At 30.4% G+C, this 18,841-nt stretch overlaps 1 protein-coding gene and 2 pseudogenes across 1 annotated transcript; 1 reads left to right on the forward strand and 2 right to left on the reverse strand.

Moving 5' to 3' along the window:
- LOC145182606 (uncharacterized) overlaps window positions 1–18,841 on the reverse strand; it is a 286,819-nt pseudogene that overhangs the window by 264,184 nt on the left and 3,794 nt on the right.
- On the forward strand, window positions 8,760–16,288 carry LOC149878017 (uncharacterized). The gene is made up of 5 exons (XM_090072868.1): window positions 8,760–8,968; window positions 9,127–9,314; window positions 12,165–12,409; window positions 12,825–15,675; window positions 16,193–16,288. Exons 1-4 carry the CDS (start codon window positions 8,888–8,890, stop codon window positions 15,638–15,640), a joined length of 3,330 nt encoding a protein of 1,109 aa, XP_089928994.1. The 5' UTR covers window positions 8,760–8,887; the 3' UTR covers window positions 15,641–15,675; window positions 16,193–16,288.
- Window positions 17,024–18,770, reverse strand: LOC149878018 (uncharacterized; annotated as a pseudogene).

Raw genomic sequence — 18,841 nt, forward strand, 5'->3', positions numbered from 1 at the left:
ATACACAAGATGACGCGTCAACTCTTCATATAAATAAATAAATAAAGAGAAATGAAGAAAAAGTTAAAAACAACTTGAAAAAGGTGTAAACAAGAATTTTTATAAACGATAAAGCGGAAAGAAAGAAAAAGTTGAAAACAACTAAGAAAAGACGTACTCACGGAGACTTATTCAACCAGCCATAAAAATAAATGATGAATAGGTATCGCAACCGGAAAACAAGCAAATGCCATTAAAGACTCAAAAAAAAAAGGGGTAGGAGCAGGAGTAGGAGAAGGACAGAAAGGGAGGAAGACAAAGTTTTTAGGAGATTTTTTTTAGACAAAGTTTTTACGAAGAACTTTAAAGAGAGAGAATTTTTTGTATCTGAAAAATATTTGGATAAACAAGAAGTTTTTATGAGTGAACAAAAGAGAAAAAGAAGAAGAAATTTTTTATAATCAGAAGAAGTAAAGAATTAAATAGAAGTTAGAAGAAATATTTGTTAAAGAAGATTAACCAGAAGTTTCGACAGTTTTAAATAAAGAAGAGATATTAGTATAAAAAAAAAGAAAAAGAAGAGCAAAAAAGAGGAGTAAATTTTTAAAAACAGTATCGAACATTACAAGTAGAGTAAAAGAGTATTATTTGTATTTTTTAAACGTAATGAATAAAAGAGTGCTATTACACACTATTGTTTATTGAGTTATATTGTATGATAAAATATTCTGAGGACGGAAAACACAATCTTAACCCTTTAACGATTAAACCATGTCCATTTATAACCAAACTATCCTCAAACCTTGTCTTTTCCAAACAAAGTAATCCCCAGACCCTCAACCTCGATCCCAACTCCGCATTACACATTTCCACATAACCTTAGAACTCATGCTTTCCTAATCCCGTAACCTAACTACGGCTACACACATATTATAAACAACTAACAAGCATTAATTATTTATTCATCAAAAACGCCGTCTTCACAATATATATCACGGCATGTACAAGTCACCCAATATTATCAAATACTATCATTAAATTCAGATTGTTTCATATATGGTACTCGGAGCGGAAAATGGGTTAACAAAAATGTCAATTGCGCAATGTATTGTTTTAATTGATTTTTTACAACGGTTGAAAGTTTACCATAGTTCAATGGTTGCTTAATGGTTGAACGAGTCACCAAGCCATGTGCTGCAAGGAGTTGTTTGATTTTTTGTATTAAATTTTTTCCAATAGAAATAATAAATTGATCAGTGAAAGAAAATCAGAGACTTTCCCCAGATCTCACAATCAGTGGTTATTTGAGTATAGCAATTCATAAAATCAGTTGAAAGCTGAAAGTTCTAGATATACTTTTCTCCACAGGTAAATGTAATAAGGGGTTTCAGTAGGCGGCATTAAAATGAGATATATTAGGAAGGTCAATCCAACCAACTTTCTTTGGATAATGGGAAAAAAATCTCAGAAAAAAATGGTAGAAAAGAGAAGTACAACAAAACTCAAACCCTTCAGAAAAATGATCTCAAGTTAAATTCGTAACACTATGGTGGCACTTAAGCCAAGTGACGTGAATTACTTCCATGACTTCTATCATCACAAAAAACCCCTTTTCTCAATCCAATACTTTAACTCTCCCTGTTGAGAAATACCGTTTACTTTCGAGATAAGAGCGCAGTGAGCTAGTTTTTTTTGCATGCAACTTAAATGCATTCGTTATGCGGAATAAAACTTCGATACGTTCAACATGTTTTCTTGTTAGTTTGAGACTTAAAGGAAGTAAATTTTTATTAGAACCTCGATATAATGCAGAAATAACCTGCTAACTGAAAACTTGAGTTGCAAGTGTTACCTTTATAGATAGGGGACCTAGGGTCTGAATGCTGGTCTGTTTGTTTTGTTAGTTGCCAAGAATCATTTTCGCCATAAATGTTAATGTTTTTATAAGTTATTTCTAACGCTTTTTATAAAACTTTTAAGATCAGGAGTAACATAAATGTTTCTCATGTTGGATTTTATAAAGAAGATGCAAAAAACATTCAGCTAATTGATAATATAAGGTTTTAGTGTTCCGATAAATCACCCCAGAAGGCTTTGCGACAAATAAATGTTGAGCTATAGGAATATATGCCAGAGTAGAAAGGCTTTGAATTAAAGTTGTAAATTTGTGGTCTAAAACGCTTCAATTTCTTTTTTTCAACTTCAGTATATATTCATAAAAAACGTAGGAATTAATTAAGAAAAACTCATGAGTCTAAAAATGGTAAAGTTGAGTTTTGCTTACATGAACGTTGCTTGATGATAATGTATTTGTGATGAATGTAAGGTTATACTAGGGTCAACATTCTAAAATCATTATTTTTGATTAAATCTTATTAATTCTTTCAAATAATATAAATTCTTTAAAACTGAAAACTAGAATAAAGCTTCATATGTGGGTCCAAGCTTTGATTCGCAAAACCAAAAAAAAAATCTAAATATGCAGCGATAAATATTCGAATTATAGCAGATGCTATATAGCAAATACTTTCATGTGAATTGTAATTGTATTTCATGTTACATGTTAATTGTAACATGTCAAGTTATTCATCGGAGCAAAATTAAAGAGGTTAAAACATTAGGAATTCATAACATAATCAAGTTAAGGGTAAAATTGACCCCGAAATGGCCTCCTTTTACCGCACAAAACTTTTCTCTCAAGGAAAGTTAGAAAAAAAATCTTGCTTTAATTTTGTGAATTACTTCAACAGTTCAAAATTTTTTAACTATCAGATAAAGCAGTTCCCAAATTATTTTTTATTTGTTGCAGCGTAATAAATAATGCCAGAGTCAGAAAAAACAGCAATATAAGTTTTTAAACCCTAATAAAAGACTTTACGGTTTTAATTACTTCTCATGCCAAAAAATAACAATATGCAAACCCTGTGGTGGAGTAATCTCCACCACAGGGTTCATATTAACAATATGTAACACTGTGTTGGAGCGGTTAGTTTAATGATGAGTTAGTTTAAAAGTGTAAATTAAAACAAACAAAATGTTCTTAGACTGAAAGGTGTATTGAGTAGCAAATGCTCCTTTTTTATTTTCATCATCTATCTCTTCCTCTGAATCCGAGACCTCAGTGTTTTCTTTCTCTTACTTACTGTAGAAAAAGTGATGTTTCACATTGACGTTGACAATTTGTTACAGGATTTAAAGCAACTCATGAACCAAAAATGTCACTGCTGCAATGTCTATAACAGTCTATAACACTCAGTAGAAGAATATACTAACATTTAAGTGTGCGAAGCACTCTCAAGAGTTTTGATGCAAATATAAATGAAATGAAAATCTTGGTTGGGATGCAAATCTAAATTGATACCATAAAATTATAGCTGTAATGTAATTATTGGTCTGCAGCTCTTCAATATGCAGCAACGGCAGATATTTGACTAGAAGATTATCATTCACTTGATGAAAAAATTATATTGTCCAAAACAAAATAAATCAAAATATGTCAATTTAACTCAATCGTTTCACTTTTTCATAATGTAGGAATAATATGTTAATATTGTAAAATGAAAACTGTACTAACAGCTATATATACCATTCAGACGTTAACGTATATGTTTAGTAAAACAGTAAGATTTCTAGTAATTTAAAGCAAAAATTTAAAAAAAGACAAGAGTGTTCTTAGTTTCCAAAGTCTACTTTTTAGAGATGCTAATTGGTTTTTAAGTTTTTTTTTTCAATTTAAAAATTTTACTTGTAAAAGACTACCGTCTTTGGTTAACGTCTGTCCCAAAATGATCAAAATAATTCTCTTCACCGCACCGAAAGCTGGTTTTTGTCATCAATTAGGTTTAAAGATAAAAGGAACACCTGCGTTACACCATAACTTTTTACAAAAAACTAGAAATTTTGAAAAATTTTATATGATTTTTACCAAATATTTATTTTAGAAGTAAATAAAAACGAAATCGTAAACTACATATTAAATGTATTAATCATGTATACATATCTACTATCACATTATTGAAAAGATAATGTCTCATCATTAGGAATCTTTAAATCATTTAATGTAGAAAATCAATAATTATCGCCGAGATGTTAACAAAATATTTTTGCTAGAGTTAAATGACATGTGGAGATATTAAATTTTTAGCAAATAAAGACTTATATTTGCTGATATTCTCCGTTGTTTCACGCATAATGATCTTTAAAGGTTACAGTTTCTCAATTTAATTAGAAAAAAATTTTCTAATTGTAAACACTTGACAACTTTAAAGTTATCAGATAAAAAAAATTTTAGCGGTTTTTAAACCGTTTGCTTTAGTAACTTGCTTGTAATAGAATTCAGGAGAAAGTGTAACAAAGTTCAATCTTCCATCACATCTAATAGTAAAAGTACTGATCGTTATTTTTCTTAATCAGATTTACAAACAAAAGCTGTACTTCTAAAGAAAGAAACAAACAAATGGAAAAGAAATTTGAAAAATCTGTAACGAAAGAAGGAGGAACACGCAATTAATCAAAGAAACATACGAAAAATATGGAGATGAAAACCCATTCGCTTAGGACTCTCCTTAGGCCTTTTTGTATGCGCTGCCATATCATCCCATCTAAACTTTCATTTTGGTTTGCAAAAGAGTTTTAAATCATAATTCACTCAAAAACAGATTTTGACACAGGTTAGAAATAAGATAAATAGGATACAGCTGCACTGGCCATTAAGCAGAAAGACTATTTCTAATAATCCACTTAGAAATATCAATTTAAAATTATATATATATATATAAATATATATATATATATATATATATATATATATATATATATATATATATATATATATATATATATATATATATATATATATATATATATATATATATATATATATATATTGTGAGGAAGCTAATTCTAGTAAAACAAGATGCCGTTTATAACAATATAGCCACCTAAAGACATTAATTAATATTTTACACTATAACGAATAAAAAATGAAAAAAAGCCAACGCCCAATAACATTAGAGCCGATATAAAAAGGTGCCGTGAGAAATAAAAAAAGGTCGGAGAGGTCGGAGAGGTCGGAGAGGTCGGAGAGGTCGGAGAAGTCGGAGAGGTCGGAGAGGTCGGAGAGGTCGGAGAGGTCGGAGAGGTCGGAGAGGTCGGAGAGGTCGGAGAGGTCGGAGAGGTCGGAGAGGTCGGAGAGGTCGGAGAGGTCGGAGAGGTCGGAGAGGTCGGAGAGGTCGGAGAGGTCGGAGAGGTCGGAGAGGTCGGAGAGGTCGGAGAGGTCGGAGAGGTCGGAGAGGTCGGAGAGGTCGGAGAGGTCGGAGAGGTCGGAGAGGTCGGAGAGGTCGGAGAGGTCGGAGAGGTCGGAGAGGTCGGAGAGGTCGGAGAGGTCGGAGAGGTCGGAGAAGGTGAACGGGGAGATACGAGACAGAAAAGCTGATACAAAATTAGGTTCTACGAAAATTTAGTAGACCGGAGTTTCGATGATTTTATAAAAGGAGTTTAAAAGATAGAGTATTTGTAATTTTAAAGTGGAGAGATTTTTGTTAAAGATTACGGTACATTAAAGGAAAGGAATTATTGTTATTAGAGTTTAAAGGAGAAATATTGCGCGTAAAGAAAAGTACGCGTGTTAACAAGAAGTCAGAGTGCAACCATTACACAGAACCAAAGAGGCATCCCCACACACTTTTAACCCAAACCTCCTAACCTATACGATACCATGAAACCCCATCCCCACTCCCCTAAATTTATAAAAGTAGCATATAGAAACGTTATAAAAGCCCCGCCAAGAATTAAAAAATTATAAAAAAAGACCCGCCTCACAATATATATGATTTTAAACTGATATTTCTAAGTGGATTATTTGAAATAGCTTTTCTGGTCAGTGCACCTGCAGCTTATTTATCTTATTTCTAACCTGTGTCAAAATCTGTTTTTAAGTGAATTATTATTTAAAATTCTTTTGCATAGAAGTACCGACAATCTCTAAGAAAAAAACTTGTTGTTTTTTTCTTAAAGATTTTCTTTACAAAATATTTAAATCAAATGTGGAACTGGATGCTGGATAAAGTTAAGCAGTGTCCATTTTAATAAACAAATTACATGATGTTTTAATCTAATAAATTGTTATAAAATGATAAATAAAGTTTAATTCTATCCGCACTTGAATTATTTAATTTAACACTCTAATTTTCTTAATTTAGTAACTTTTAAACGTCGTGCAAATTGTTCTCGCAAATGTATTTTTTGAGCGGAAGTCAGAAAATGAACGCCTTGCACCGCTATCAGAAATAAATCAATTGAACGCATAGTACTGCTATCAGAAATGAACCTAATGAACGCCTTGCACCGCTATCAGAAATCAGTCAATAAATTTTATTTTATCAATATTTAGTCATAAAAATAAAAAAAAATCCATTTCAGAAGCAATTGCTTTGTGCTCATAAAATATTTCTATTTTCTCTATATGAACAGTTAAACCAATGTCTTTATTTATTTAGCTTATAATGTGTTATAATCTATTACGTTAGGATTATTATGCAAAAATATATTCACCTAAGTAGCAAATGAGAAGTACCTAAGTAGCTAGATCTTAACCTAAGTAGCTAGATCTTAGCCTAAGTAGCTTATGAGAAGTCTCGCGATAAATTTCTATTTAAATATTCCATATAAAATGTTAAAATTTCTAAATAAAATGTTTTCCAAGTTTTTTACTTAAGAAATTAAAATTAGAGTCTAACCGAAAGTCAATTTTTGACCGAAGTAAAATACTTAGAGTTCTCAAAAAACTGACTCAAATGTATACACAACAACTGAATTGTTATTTCGTTTCATATTTTCAAACTATTTATCTATTTTGATGTTGCATAAAAGAGTTTCCAGCCAAAAAAGTCTTTTAAATTTTATTGAGAGCCTCACAGAGACTTAAGTTTCGATATTATTTACTAAAAGCTAGTTTACTTCTACATAGAGAGATGATGTCTCTTTTTAGTATGGCATGTGTATGTTCAAATACGATATCTTATAAAACACGTTGAAGTACAATAACTTTGATTTGAGTGTAAATAAAGGTATACAACAAATCTCTTTACTCCTTTTTCAATAAAATTTATGCCAGTAAAACTTTAATGCAAAACAAAATCCTGCAATCTTGAAAATTTTAATTCCTGTAACAATTGAACTAAAAAATAAAACTGTAAAGTATTTCGTTTTTCCTGGTTCAACTGTCTGGAGCTACATGTGGCCTGAATGTAACTATTTACCAGCGGCAGCATATTTGGCTCATTTTAAATTATTTTAAAGCAATGTGGTGACGAGAAATAACTTTAAATCTCCCCCAGTTTATTGGCATATTTTTTATTAGGTTAACACAGCTTATTTGGTAAAACCTTATCAGTAAATCGAGTTACGGTAGAGGTTAATAAATGTTAAAATTCGCTCTTTCCTACCCTTTCCCCCTCCACTCCCCCCCCCCCCCCAACACCACCACCACCCTTCCCATTTCTGTATCGATATTTTTTAAGCGTATTAGGAAAACATTATAAACATATAAGCTAACAGACTTAATAAAAAATAGTCAGCCATCTTTTTGGCCATATTTATATCTTTTCGAGCATATTTTATAGTAAATTTGCCCTACCCTTCGACATTTTGACTCTTTGGTCGGATTTCTACTTTCCATGGTTTATGAATGTGTATGTATCTCTTTCTTGTTCCCTCAATTAAATATGTTTTTGCTACAGACGCAAAGGAACTTAAACATTTAACAATTCTTTTTTATTTTAAAAGGATTAGTTATTGTTTAACTCTTTGTCAGGGTAAAATTCAATTACAAATTAATTTTGTTATTTTTTAATGAAAGCCAATATTTTAAATAGAAAATGACAGTAAAATTGGAGTTATCTCTTGAAACATGATAGGTAATATTTAGATTGTGGCGAGGAAAATATTCTATGGGAAAAATTGCAAACAAAACTAAAATTTCCATATCAACGATTTGGTATAGTATAAAAAAATGAGTTTACTCAAAAGTAATCAGTGGACCAAAGAGTCGATGTTCCGAATTTGTGATTAGAAAGAAAGATGGAGCGTCAAGTCTTTGGTCCACTGAAAAAGAAAAGTATTAGCATTAAAATATACGCGAGAGAGATAGAGGTTGCAATTTGGTTTGTTCTAGGTACAGATTCCAATGGAGTGTCTTTAGCTGTATTGACCATGGTAAATCTATTCACCATGCCTCTTTAGAGTGTTAAATGCAAAGTTTTTAAAGACAGATAAACATCTAAGTCATTCTGACTGTTGTACGATACTCTTGCCTTAATGTCTAATTTTGGTTTTGCTTCTCTATTTTAAAAACCCATCATTATAAAATAATAATTGATTTGTTTTAACAATACTAAATTTTTAAACCTTCTTTATTAAATATTGTTATTTTGGTAAAAGACAGCTAGTAATTAATAGACTTTATAATTTCCTCAAGCAACCCAAACAATTAATAAACTAAAAGTTTGAGTGCCAATGGGTCGTCGCCCGAAGGAAACCTCATTTTAGTGGGCCAAACATAAAGTAATTCTTTGGAAGCCTGGTAAAAACATATTTCTCAGTTATATAACCTTATTTATTTGTGGAATCAGACATCTCACAACTTTAAATATTTGTTATTCATAAAGAAAATTGGGTGAGAGAAAATGTATATTTACTTGGATACTGAGATTTTTGTTTTGGCTTAAAACAATAATACGAAAACAGATTTTCAACTGTGTAAATTGAAAAGAGATATAAAAAAAGATTTCTATCCTCTATGAACATGTAGATCTTCTATCGAAGGTTTTGGCATAACTTGGAACAACGAATAACGAATAAAATTTAAAAAAAGAGTCAATTCTACTTTTTATTTTAAAGTCAGCTCTGCATGAATAAATCAAGTATGAGGTGGAAATTTTTAGTATTTACATCCGTCTTATCAATCTTAGTTGCGGAAGATGTTACTAAAGTAAGAAAACTTAATTTCATTGGAAAAAAGAAAATGATTGCATAGGCATTTTTAACTTTTCAAAATTCAGATATAAACTTAGGAGTTTTGTTTACAAGTACATATACAGTGTTAGAATACTGTTTTTGTATTTTGCATTTTTAATTTTTTGTATTCAGTCAAAATCAAAAATGCTTTTGAAAGAAAACAAGGCTTTATCCTTCTTAAGAAACAAGCGAGCTAGCCCTCAACAACAAGTACGAACTGAGTGCTGCGATACAATATGTAGTTTTGAAGAGAGGGCTGAAATTGCCGAACAAGTTGAATGGGTTGGACTTCGAAGAGCAGTGTGTGAAGTTTCTATAAGGTAAATTATAACTGGATTGTTTAAAATCCAAACTAATTAGGTCATTTCACCATTTTTTTAAAATAAACTATCAGGAACAAAACCCTGAAATCAGTGGCGGATCCGTTTTGAGGAGTTGGATGGGATATTGATGTACTGGCTCGTCCTAACCTCCATCTCTTTTATAAAGTGTGTAGAATGATGATATTTTAAGTTAGACCTATATATTGATATTCCATGAATTCTAAACTCATACTAACTGTATTATATCGACCATTGGTATTTTTTGACATGTGCAATTATTTAAAAAATTTAAAATAGCTAGGCTAACATACTTGGGATGGCCCACAAATCACATATTGCGTACGTATATAAATGTGCTACGGTGTGTATAGAACCAGGCCATTAAATGACTAATAGATACTAACAGTTTTATGATTCAGTGCTTCAGGAACTTTAATAACTTATCATCAGTGCATTGGAAGAGATGTTTTTTTCCGATACTAATAGTTAAAACCAATAATTGAATTCTTTTGCATGTTAATCAGCAATTAGATTTCATAATTTGATTTTAATTATAAATTTGAAGAATATTCCGTACCAAATCATTCTGTAGAACATTCTGTAAACCTAACATAAAATGATATGATATTCTGGTGCAGAACATTACATTATTTGTTCAAATTTGTTAAAAGGCAAATATATATCCTGGGGTATTAGCACTTGGATGTTGCAGTAAACATTATGGACAGTATACCTAAGTATATTGTACAATTAATATATCTTCGCGTGACTCACTAAGTACAAAAAATAGGAAATGTGTTTTTTTACACTAAGTACAATAAAATATAATTAACTTTCTCAGGAAAATTAGGTTATAGTTACAGAATGCAGAATATAAAGCATAATAACCATACAATTCGAAACATGCTGTTCCAAAAATGAAAATTTAACTTAAAAGAAACAATTAAAATGATAATTACTCCATTGCTTTAGTTTCTTACTTAATGAGTTTTTCCTGTCACCCGACGATATATAAAGTGAAAACGCTATTTAGTTTTAATCATTTATTAAATGATGATTTACAAAAGATCGTTTTAGTTAAAATCAATAAAATTAACTTTTTTTAAACTGAAATGCATTTTGTGTTGACTTATGTAAGCAATAATCAGATATCGATGCTGTATTCCTAAATATTCAAATTTGATAAACTGAATCAAATTTAACAAAAAAATAAAACAAACGTTTAGTTCCGTAGTATTACGAAATTACGTTAAAATAACGTTAATAAAAAAGGTACTATAAGTCGTAATTTTTTTTATAAAGAGATAAAATTTAGGATGTCAGTAGTAATTTTCATGTACCATTTTCGTTGTTTCAAGTTTAAATTTGTAAACATTCCAGTGTTTAAAAACACTTTTACTGAAGCTTTGTCAAATTTTAATTAAGTGATTTTGTTTTTGTTTTGTCCACCCACCCAAATAAAAGTTAAATAAATAAATTTTGTCATAAAATTTAACTTTTTATTTGCGTGAATGGATCTATCACTTAAATGTAATTTTTAGAACATTTCTTGTGTATGTGTAACAATTTTGTCTGTTAAAGACCTCTTCCGTCAGGCTTTATGTAATTACACTGTCTTTCGGAAATTTTACTTTAAGATTTCATGTATTACGAAAATGTTCGGAAATTAAAATCTCGTAATTACGACTGTTTGTAATTGGGGATTTTTTTCGTATGATGTCTGTAAAAAAAACCCTTAAAATCAATGAGCTATGGGGTATACTTGGTTCTCTTTTTTGTTTTTGTTTTGGAGTAAATTCGCCTCGTCGAATTAAACTCCATTCAGTTGTTTCTAATAGCTGAAACAAGCTTTTTCAAAAGTTCGTGAACACTTATCAATCATATTTAATAAAATTAGTTCTGCTTTTTCTTATAATTTCATGGGTAATATATGAATAAAATTTTCTAAGCGTTTATCGGCCGCTTCCCTTTTTTGTGTTTCGTGTGTTTGGGTTATTTCACAAAAAGGCTTATTATAATTTGTCGTATCTTTTTATTTCAAATAAAATTCAGGTACCAAAATTTTCTCTTTCTTGCTTGGAAATTCCTTGCATCCGTTTTATAGTCCTGAAGATATATAAACTTACATATCCAGTAATGGAAATTATTTAATCCTTATGGCCACCGTTTTTCTTATTTGTGATGGATTAGCGCCACATATCTTGCAATAGTATTTAAACTTTGTATCATTCAGTGCATTAATTATTTTACCATCAAACTTTGTAAAATTCACCTGTTAGCTGGTCCTGTAGGATTCTTGCTCAGATTGTTGTTTAATGTGTTGCAGACACGATTTTTGCATATTTGTTCTTCGCCCATCATACAAATATCTTTGAGATTTTTTTTACAATGAAGATTTACAGATTTACAAAAATAAGCACCTGCTTGTTATATATACTTAAAAAACTCTATTTACTTTAACTTTTATTTTTTATTGTTTTATTACATATGATATTTTATAAAATAAAATGCAGCGAATTCGAGCAGATATTTTAGTTTCTCTCTTGACATAAGAACGTAAATAAACTGAAAGCATAATTGAACTTTAAGTTAGGTAAAAAATATTTTTATTTACACAAAAATGACTCAGAATTTCTAAAATATATATACAAATTTGTTTTCTTTTAAAGATTTAACTTGACATTTCAATAGATTTTGGACTTGAGCCAAAAAAATTTTATTTATCTATCCTTATTTCAAAGAACACAAAAATGTATTGTGAAAATCTTTATACATTTTTGTGGATTTGCTGATGAAAAGTTTTTTAGTTCAAACAGATAAATTATTATAAAAAATTAATTTTTTTAGAGAAAACCAGAGATGTACCTGCAAGGCAAGAGCAGGTTTTTTGTATGAATGTGGAAACGATTTGGAAGATTGTCCTAACCCATGCAAAGAGTTTCAATGCTACAACGGAAGAACCTGCGCACGATATTACCAACAATGTGATTCTAATAATGACTGCTTGAATTGGCGGGATGAAATAGGATGTAAAACACGATACTCGGAGGCTGAAATCAAAAACAACTTAAGACTCACCTTTTCAAACATAAGTATGTGAAAAACTAGAAGAAATTTTAAAGTATCTGGGGGGTTAAGCGCACCATCATAAATAAATTAGTAACATTCTAATTACCACTTAAAAACTATAAATTTTTATGAGCGCCATAAATATTATGATAATAGGCTTCACCACTTCATCAGACTTTTTAATCTTAATTAAGCCATTTTTGCTAACTTATGTATATATATATATAAATGCATATATGTATAAATGTACCTTATGTGGGAATGGAGAGTAATAATTGTTTTTTATTTTAAAAAAATTACAAAAAAAACCTTAAAAACTTATTTCTACATTCAGTAAGCACACATAAACATATTTGTTCTTATTGTAACTGCTTTACACTTTTTAAAATTAAATAATATTTGTGCGAAATTAAATTTTTTAATGATTAAATTTTATAGATAGCCGATATTTCGGAACTGTAAATATATTTGGACGACCAATATGCGATCACTACTGGACAAACAAAAACGCGGAGGTTGTCTGTAAAAGCTTGAATTTTCCTCCAGGTACACTTTCATTAGGATGGGGAAGTGAGCAGGTAAATCCGAACTTTTTCATGGATGACGTTGTTTGTAATGGGAACGAGTACAGTCTTAAACACTGCGAACATAAAACCTATCACAACTGTGGCTCATCAAATGGGGCAGCCGTTATTTGCTTGGAACCAGCTAAACTTAGATTAATACCATTTAACTTAGAAAAAAATGAGGGAAGCATTGTTTTTGAAGACACTCCAGTTTGTGGCAATATATGGGATTTTAACGCAGCTCAAGTTGCTTGCAATCATCTGTATGGTGAAGAATTCAAAATTCCTGTACCAGTTTTCAGCTACCAAAAAACTGACATTATGAAAAATGCTCCTCTTTTCCTGACGTCGGTTGTTTGTAATGGAAAAGAAAAGTTCTTAACGCAATGTCAGATGTCGGTATCAAAGTCTTGCACATCACATATTGCAAGTGTTCAGTGTGCCAAATGCTCTCCATATAAATTAATGGATATTGTAAAAAAGATAAAAGTAGACGGTACGATTAATGAAGTTTACCAATCAACACAGGCTGCCATTAGCGAGCTAACTGCGGAATGCCGAAATTGGGTTTGTAATGTTCCGAACCCGGTTTATCCTGAGTTTTGCAAAGTTAAGGCTTTCTTGAACAGTGTTAAAAATTTTGCTAAACCAGCAAGAAGTGACAATATTGTTTTGTACCGTGATGTTAACCATTTTGGGCTTCTAAGTTATAACTTCCTTAAAGGAAATTTTGAAGCTATACGAAATAATATTGATACCTTGGGTCAAGTGTTTACAACCCAGTTGGGAGAATACTTTCGTACACTTTCTCAATTTGATAAATTAATGGCAAAGTCCCATAAAGAATATGCATTAAAAATTTGGTCTGAATCAAAAACTCGATGCGATAGTACGTCCTTCAAATTTGCAAAACTGTTAGCTGAAATAATGACTACTGCATTAGATGTTTCAAAAGCAGATAGTGCTTCTAAATTTTTTGTTCTTTCATCTCGTATTGCTGGAGCCTTCAATCCCTTCAAATTTCTAATTGGAGGTGATGCTTCAGTAGTTGACATAAAAGAAGCGTTTGGTGAAGTCGCGAAACAAAATTTAATCACTGAGCAAATTCGTTATATTGAAACAAATACAATCCCAAAGTTGAATAGCCTAATAAGAAAAGTCTCTACCCTGGTAAATGCAAACAAAGATGTATTTGAATCTATAAAGCGCTTTCTTCAAACAATTGAGCAAGACAAAAAATTTACAAACGAGCAGCTTAACAACTTTGTTGAACACTATGACAAATATTCACCAGCAATAACTGCAGTTGATATTAGTGAATATGAAGCAATTTTAAGTCAAATATTAGATAAGCTTTGTGAAGTAATTGAAAATCCTGACACGGAACTGGGAGCTATTGCAGCAAATAAACCAATAAAAAAAGGTCTTTGTCCCGAAGCCAAGGAAGCTGCTGCAGTATTGGTTGCTTTGTATCAAGAAATAGCATCGCAGGAATCTACAATAATGGACAGGTTTACCATATATGTAAGAGCTACTATAGCTGAAGATGCAGCTAAAAACCTTTCAAGTTCATTGAAAGGATCATCTAGTGATCAACTCCAAAATCTTCTCACCAAATACGAAGCTCTCCATCTTATAAGGTATCATAAGATTACAATTATAAAAAACGCTTGTAATTACCTGACATACATGAATCATGGAGTTGAAAAACCAGTATGTACAGATTTGCTTGAGAACCCTAGTGGTGATCCAGGGACATTAATTAACACTGTTCCAATTAACATGTGTGAATGTCCGAATTGTGTCACCAAAACAGATGAATTCTTAATTCCAGCGACTATGACGGGTGAAAATGATACTATTGACCTTTCTACTTTATACACTCAAGATACTGCGTTTACAAAAGGGTTTGCATTTTTAAGTATTCCGAACAAAGAGTGGCTCGTGGAAAATGGATGGATTTCTAGCTATGACCAAGGACCATTTTTTCTTAAAAAATTGAGTATACATCTACCTCCACCATTTAATTTTTCTCATGAAACCAATATCAAGTTAGTTTTATTAGAAAACCAGTTGGCAGGGAAGTCCTATATGTTTGAAGGTGGTCTTTTAGTTACAAATCAATACAGAGAAAATCATTCGAAGTGTACTCAACCTAATCCGTATACATTTGAACCATGCAGCATAAAGTTTGGAACTTTTTGTTCGAATGTAGAAGGTAAAATAGAAGGCAAGCTATATCCTCGATTGGACGGATCAAAATGGCGCATCAAACTTCGCTCCGATCATGTTTTGCCCAAAATTTATTCTGCAACAAAGTTGTTTCTTCGAGCAGCAGCAGAGTTTTGCTTTCAATCCAAATTATTGAGTCGACCAAAGCTTAGCACCGTATCAGACGAGCCACAATTTGAAAAGTGCTGTAGTAATAATGGAATGTTCATAGACCAAATACTACAGAGAAGGTCTCCAAATCTAAATTTCTGCCAGGTTTGTCCGGAAGCCTCTGCCCCGCGTCTAAATGGTTACTTTTGCGAAAAGTGTCCTCCTGGCTATGAACCTAACAGATCTAATAATTTCGGTTGCTCTCCATGCCCTAAGAATAAATTCAAAAGTACTTCAGGTCAGCAGGCTTGTGAAAGTTGTTTGGATGGAAAAACATCTTCCGAGGGTGCAACGTTCTGTTACTGAAAGGTTTGCAAATTGAAAGGTCTGCAAATTGAAAGGTCTGCAAATTGTATATTTTACTGCTCTACATTTTTTGTGCTGTCAATAATCTAAAAGCTTGACATCAAGTCGCTTTTGAAAAACTTTTTTTAAATTTTAAAAATAATTTTAAGAAGATATTTAAAAAGATTGTTAATACCATGTGAAAGTAACTTAAAAATGAAGCTGAATTAGTTAGTTAAGAAACCATGTAGCAATTCTTTGTAGAAAAATATCTGAAATCTCCGAAAACGGGTATTCCGCATTTTGATAATAAGCTCCTAAGACTTACATACACGTGTCTGTATATCAAGCTCTAGCCTAGAGCCTCTAGGAATTTATTTTATCATCTAAAAAAGTCCAACTTTATAACTTTACTATTTTAAAAATTCTTTTTGATTTATATATCTTTAAAACTTTAAAAATTCTTTATTACTTAATTACTTTGTAAAGTCTCAATTGCTTTATAAAACTCTATAGCTTTATGAAAATTAATTCAATTATAATTTTTTTTCTTTTTTTTTTTTCATTATTTAGAGTCACACAATTTTCGGTGTTGGAAGGAGAAGATCATAAAGCTTTTTATTATAGCTTTACGGGTTTATTTTAAAGAAATATTCATCTATAAAACTATTTTATGATTAATTCTTAAGAACTTTTCCCACTTTTTCTGACCTTCTGAGTTTAATCTGCAGTTAATATTACCAACGTACTTATAAGTACGTTGGTAATATTGGTATAATTGGTTGGTATACGAGCTAAAATTGTAATTTTTTGATGATGTTATAATGGTGGTGGAACACTGCTGAAACAAAAGGACCAGAGAAAAAAATACGGAAGCCATATTTTCCATGTTCTTTTTTATTGGTTATGTTTCTGCAGGAGGCCGCAATAATGTACCCAGGGGGCACAATGAGGTTCTAAGGACGTCTATAAGACGTCCGATTTCTTGTCTGTAAGACGTCCTTAGTTGGTCTCAGGTGAAAGTCCAGAGGACGTCTTCTTCAGACATCTTTTTCAGAGGTCCATAAGACGTATGAAAAAGATGTCCTATAGACGTCTTTTTACGTCTATACATCTAATTAGATGTACATCTATTAGTAAATGTACAGACTCTAAGATTACTTATCATCTTTACATAGATTCTAAGAATCTATGTAAAGACGTAAAGACTTTCTCAAGAGAAAGTCTTTAGAAAGTTTGATATTTTTCCAAGCCCTTTATTTAACAAATTGCATATAACAATCGAATTCGATATGATTCTATTTAATCATAGGGAGACATAGAGGGACATAAAGAATTACAAATTTATAAAGGAATTTAAATTTAAAAAATACAAGATTTAATTATAGTAGAATTTAATCATTGTCAATTAATATTAGAGGGTTTTTTTCTTCAATCTTTCAGAAGAATCTTTTATTATTGTGCCAATAAGTTGCATTGCTTCTGCATTTGTCACGTTTTTACAAGACTTTAAAACAGCATCTATTAAATAGAATAAGAAAAAATTCATCAACAAAATCAGTGCATCAAAAATAAAAAAAAATTTTTAAACAAGTTAATTGAATACAATAATAAGGTAAGATCGATACCGGCGATTGCATTACATAGATTTACAAGCTCTTTAAATATTTTCTTTTTCTTTAAACCATTCATGCTGTATTCTGACAAAACATACAGTCTAAATATGCAAAAATATATTTTAATAGCAGTGCTTAGAAACTTTTCTTATATAAAAAACTTTTTTTTATATAAAAGCAAAAGAAAACGATGATTTATCTTCTGAAAGATATGTATTAGAGTTAGCGTCAAAAAAAACTTTTGCTGGTAACTTACGTGAGTAAAATATTTTTTATTGCATTAGCTGGGTTTTTTTTGCCAACTGATGATAACTATTTTACCTAAAACAAATAAAGATAACATGAAAATAATATGATAAACAATTTAAGACAATTTTAAAAAAAAACATGACAATAACATAAACGAGAAAAGAATTATATTCAACCATACAAAAGTACTGTATTAAATATCCCCGTCAGCAATTGTTTTTTCTAAAATATTAGGTTCGTCTGAACTTTTACACTGTTTAAAAACTTCTTCCGCATTATTAGAGAGATGTGCAGTCCTATCTATCAACAAGTTCTTTATTTCAGAAAGTTGAAACATAACTTTTCTCTGAAACTCTAAAAAGTAAAAAAATAATAATTTAAGTAAAATTTTACTGATATTACAAACTGACAGAAGAAAACATAAAATGGAAACAAACAACTTTTTCATGCACTATATATATATATATATATATATATATATATATATATATATATATATATATATATATATATATATATATATATATATATAGTGCATATACACATATACATACACACACACATACATACATACACACACACATACATACATACATACATACACACATACATACATACATACATACATACATACATACATACATACATACATACATACATACATACATACATACATACATACATACATACATACATACATACATACATACATACATACATACATACATACATACATACATACATACATACATACATACATACATACATACATACATACATACATACATACATACATACATACATACATACATACATACATACATACATACATACATACATACATACATACATACATACATACATACATACATACATACATACATACATACATACATACATACATACATACATACATACATACATACATACATACATACATACATACATACATACATACATACATACATACATACATACATACATACATACATACATACATACATACATACATACATACATACATACATACATACATACATACATACATACATACATACATACATACATACATACATACATACATACATACATACATACATACATACATACATACATACATACATACATACATACATACATACATACATACATACATACATACATACATACATACATACATACATATATATATATATATATATATATATATATATATATATATTGTTGCACTTTAATTAAAGTATCATGAAAACATTTTTGCACTTAAGTGCAAGAATACTTTTCATGATACTTTAATTAATCGCTACTCAACCAGAATTTCAAGAAATATCTAGTCAGTTTAATCAAATAAATGCTG

The sequence above is a fragment of the Hydra viridissima genome, unplaced genomic scaffold (genome assembly GCF_058129835.1).
Source record: "Hydra viridissima isolate aposymbiotic clone 2 unplaced genomic scaffold, HvirCarnegie_v1 scaffold_15, whole genome shotgun sequence".
Lineage (NCBI taxonomy): Eukaryota > Metazoa > Cnidaria > Hydrozoa > Anthoathecata > Hydridae > Hydra > Hydra viridissima.

Coding starts and splice junctions, on each gene's coding strand:
- LOC149878017 (XM_090072868.1), top strand. CDS start 8,888: ATGAATAAATCAAGTATGAGGTGGAAATTTTTAGTATTTACATCCGTC. Junction 9,315..12,164: donor GTGTGTGAAGTTTCTATAAG/GTAAATTATAAC, acceptor TAATTTTTTTAG/AGAAAACCAGAGATGTACCT. Junction 12,410..12,824: donor ACTCACCTTTTCAAACATAA/GTATGTGAAAAA, acceptor TAAATTTTATAG/ATAGCCGATATTTCGGAACT.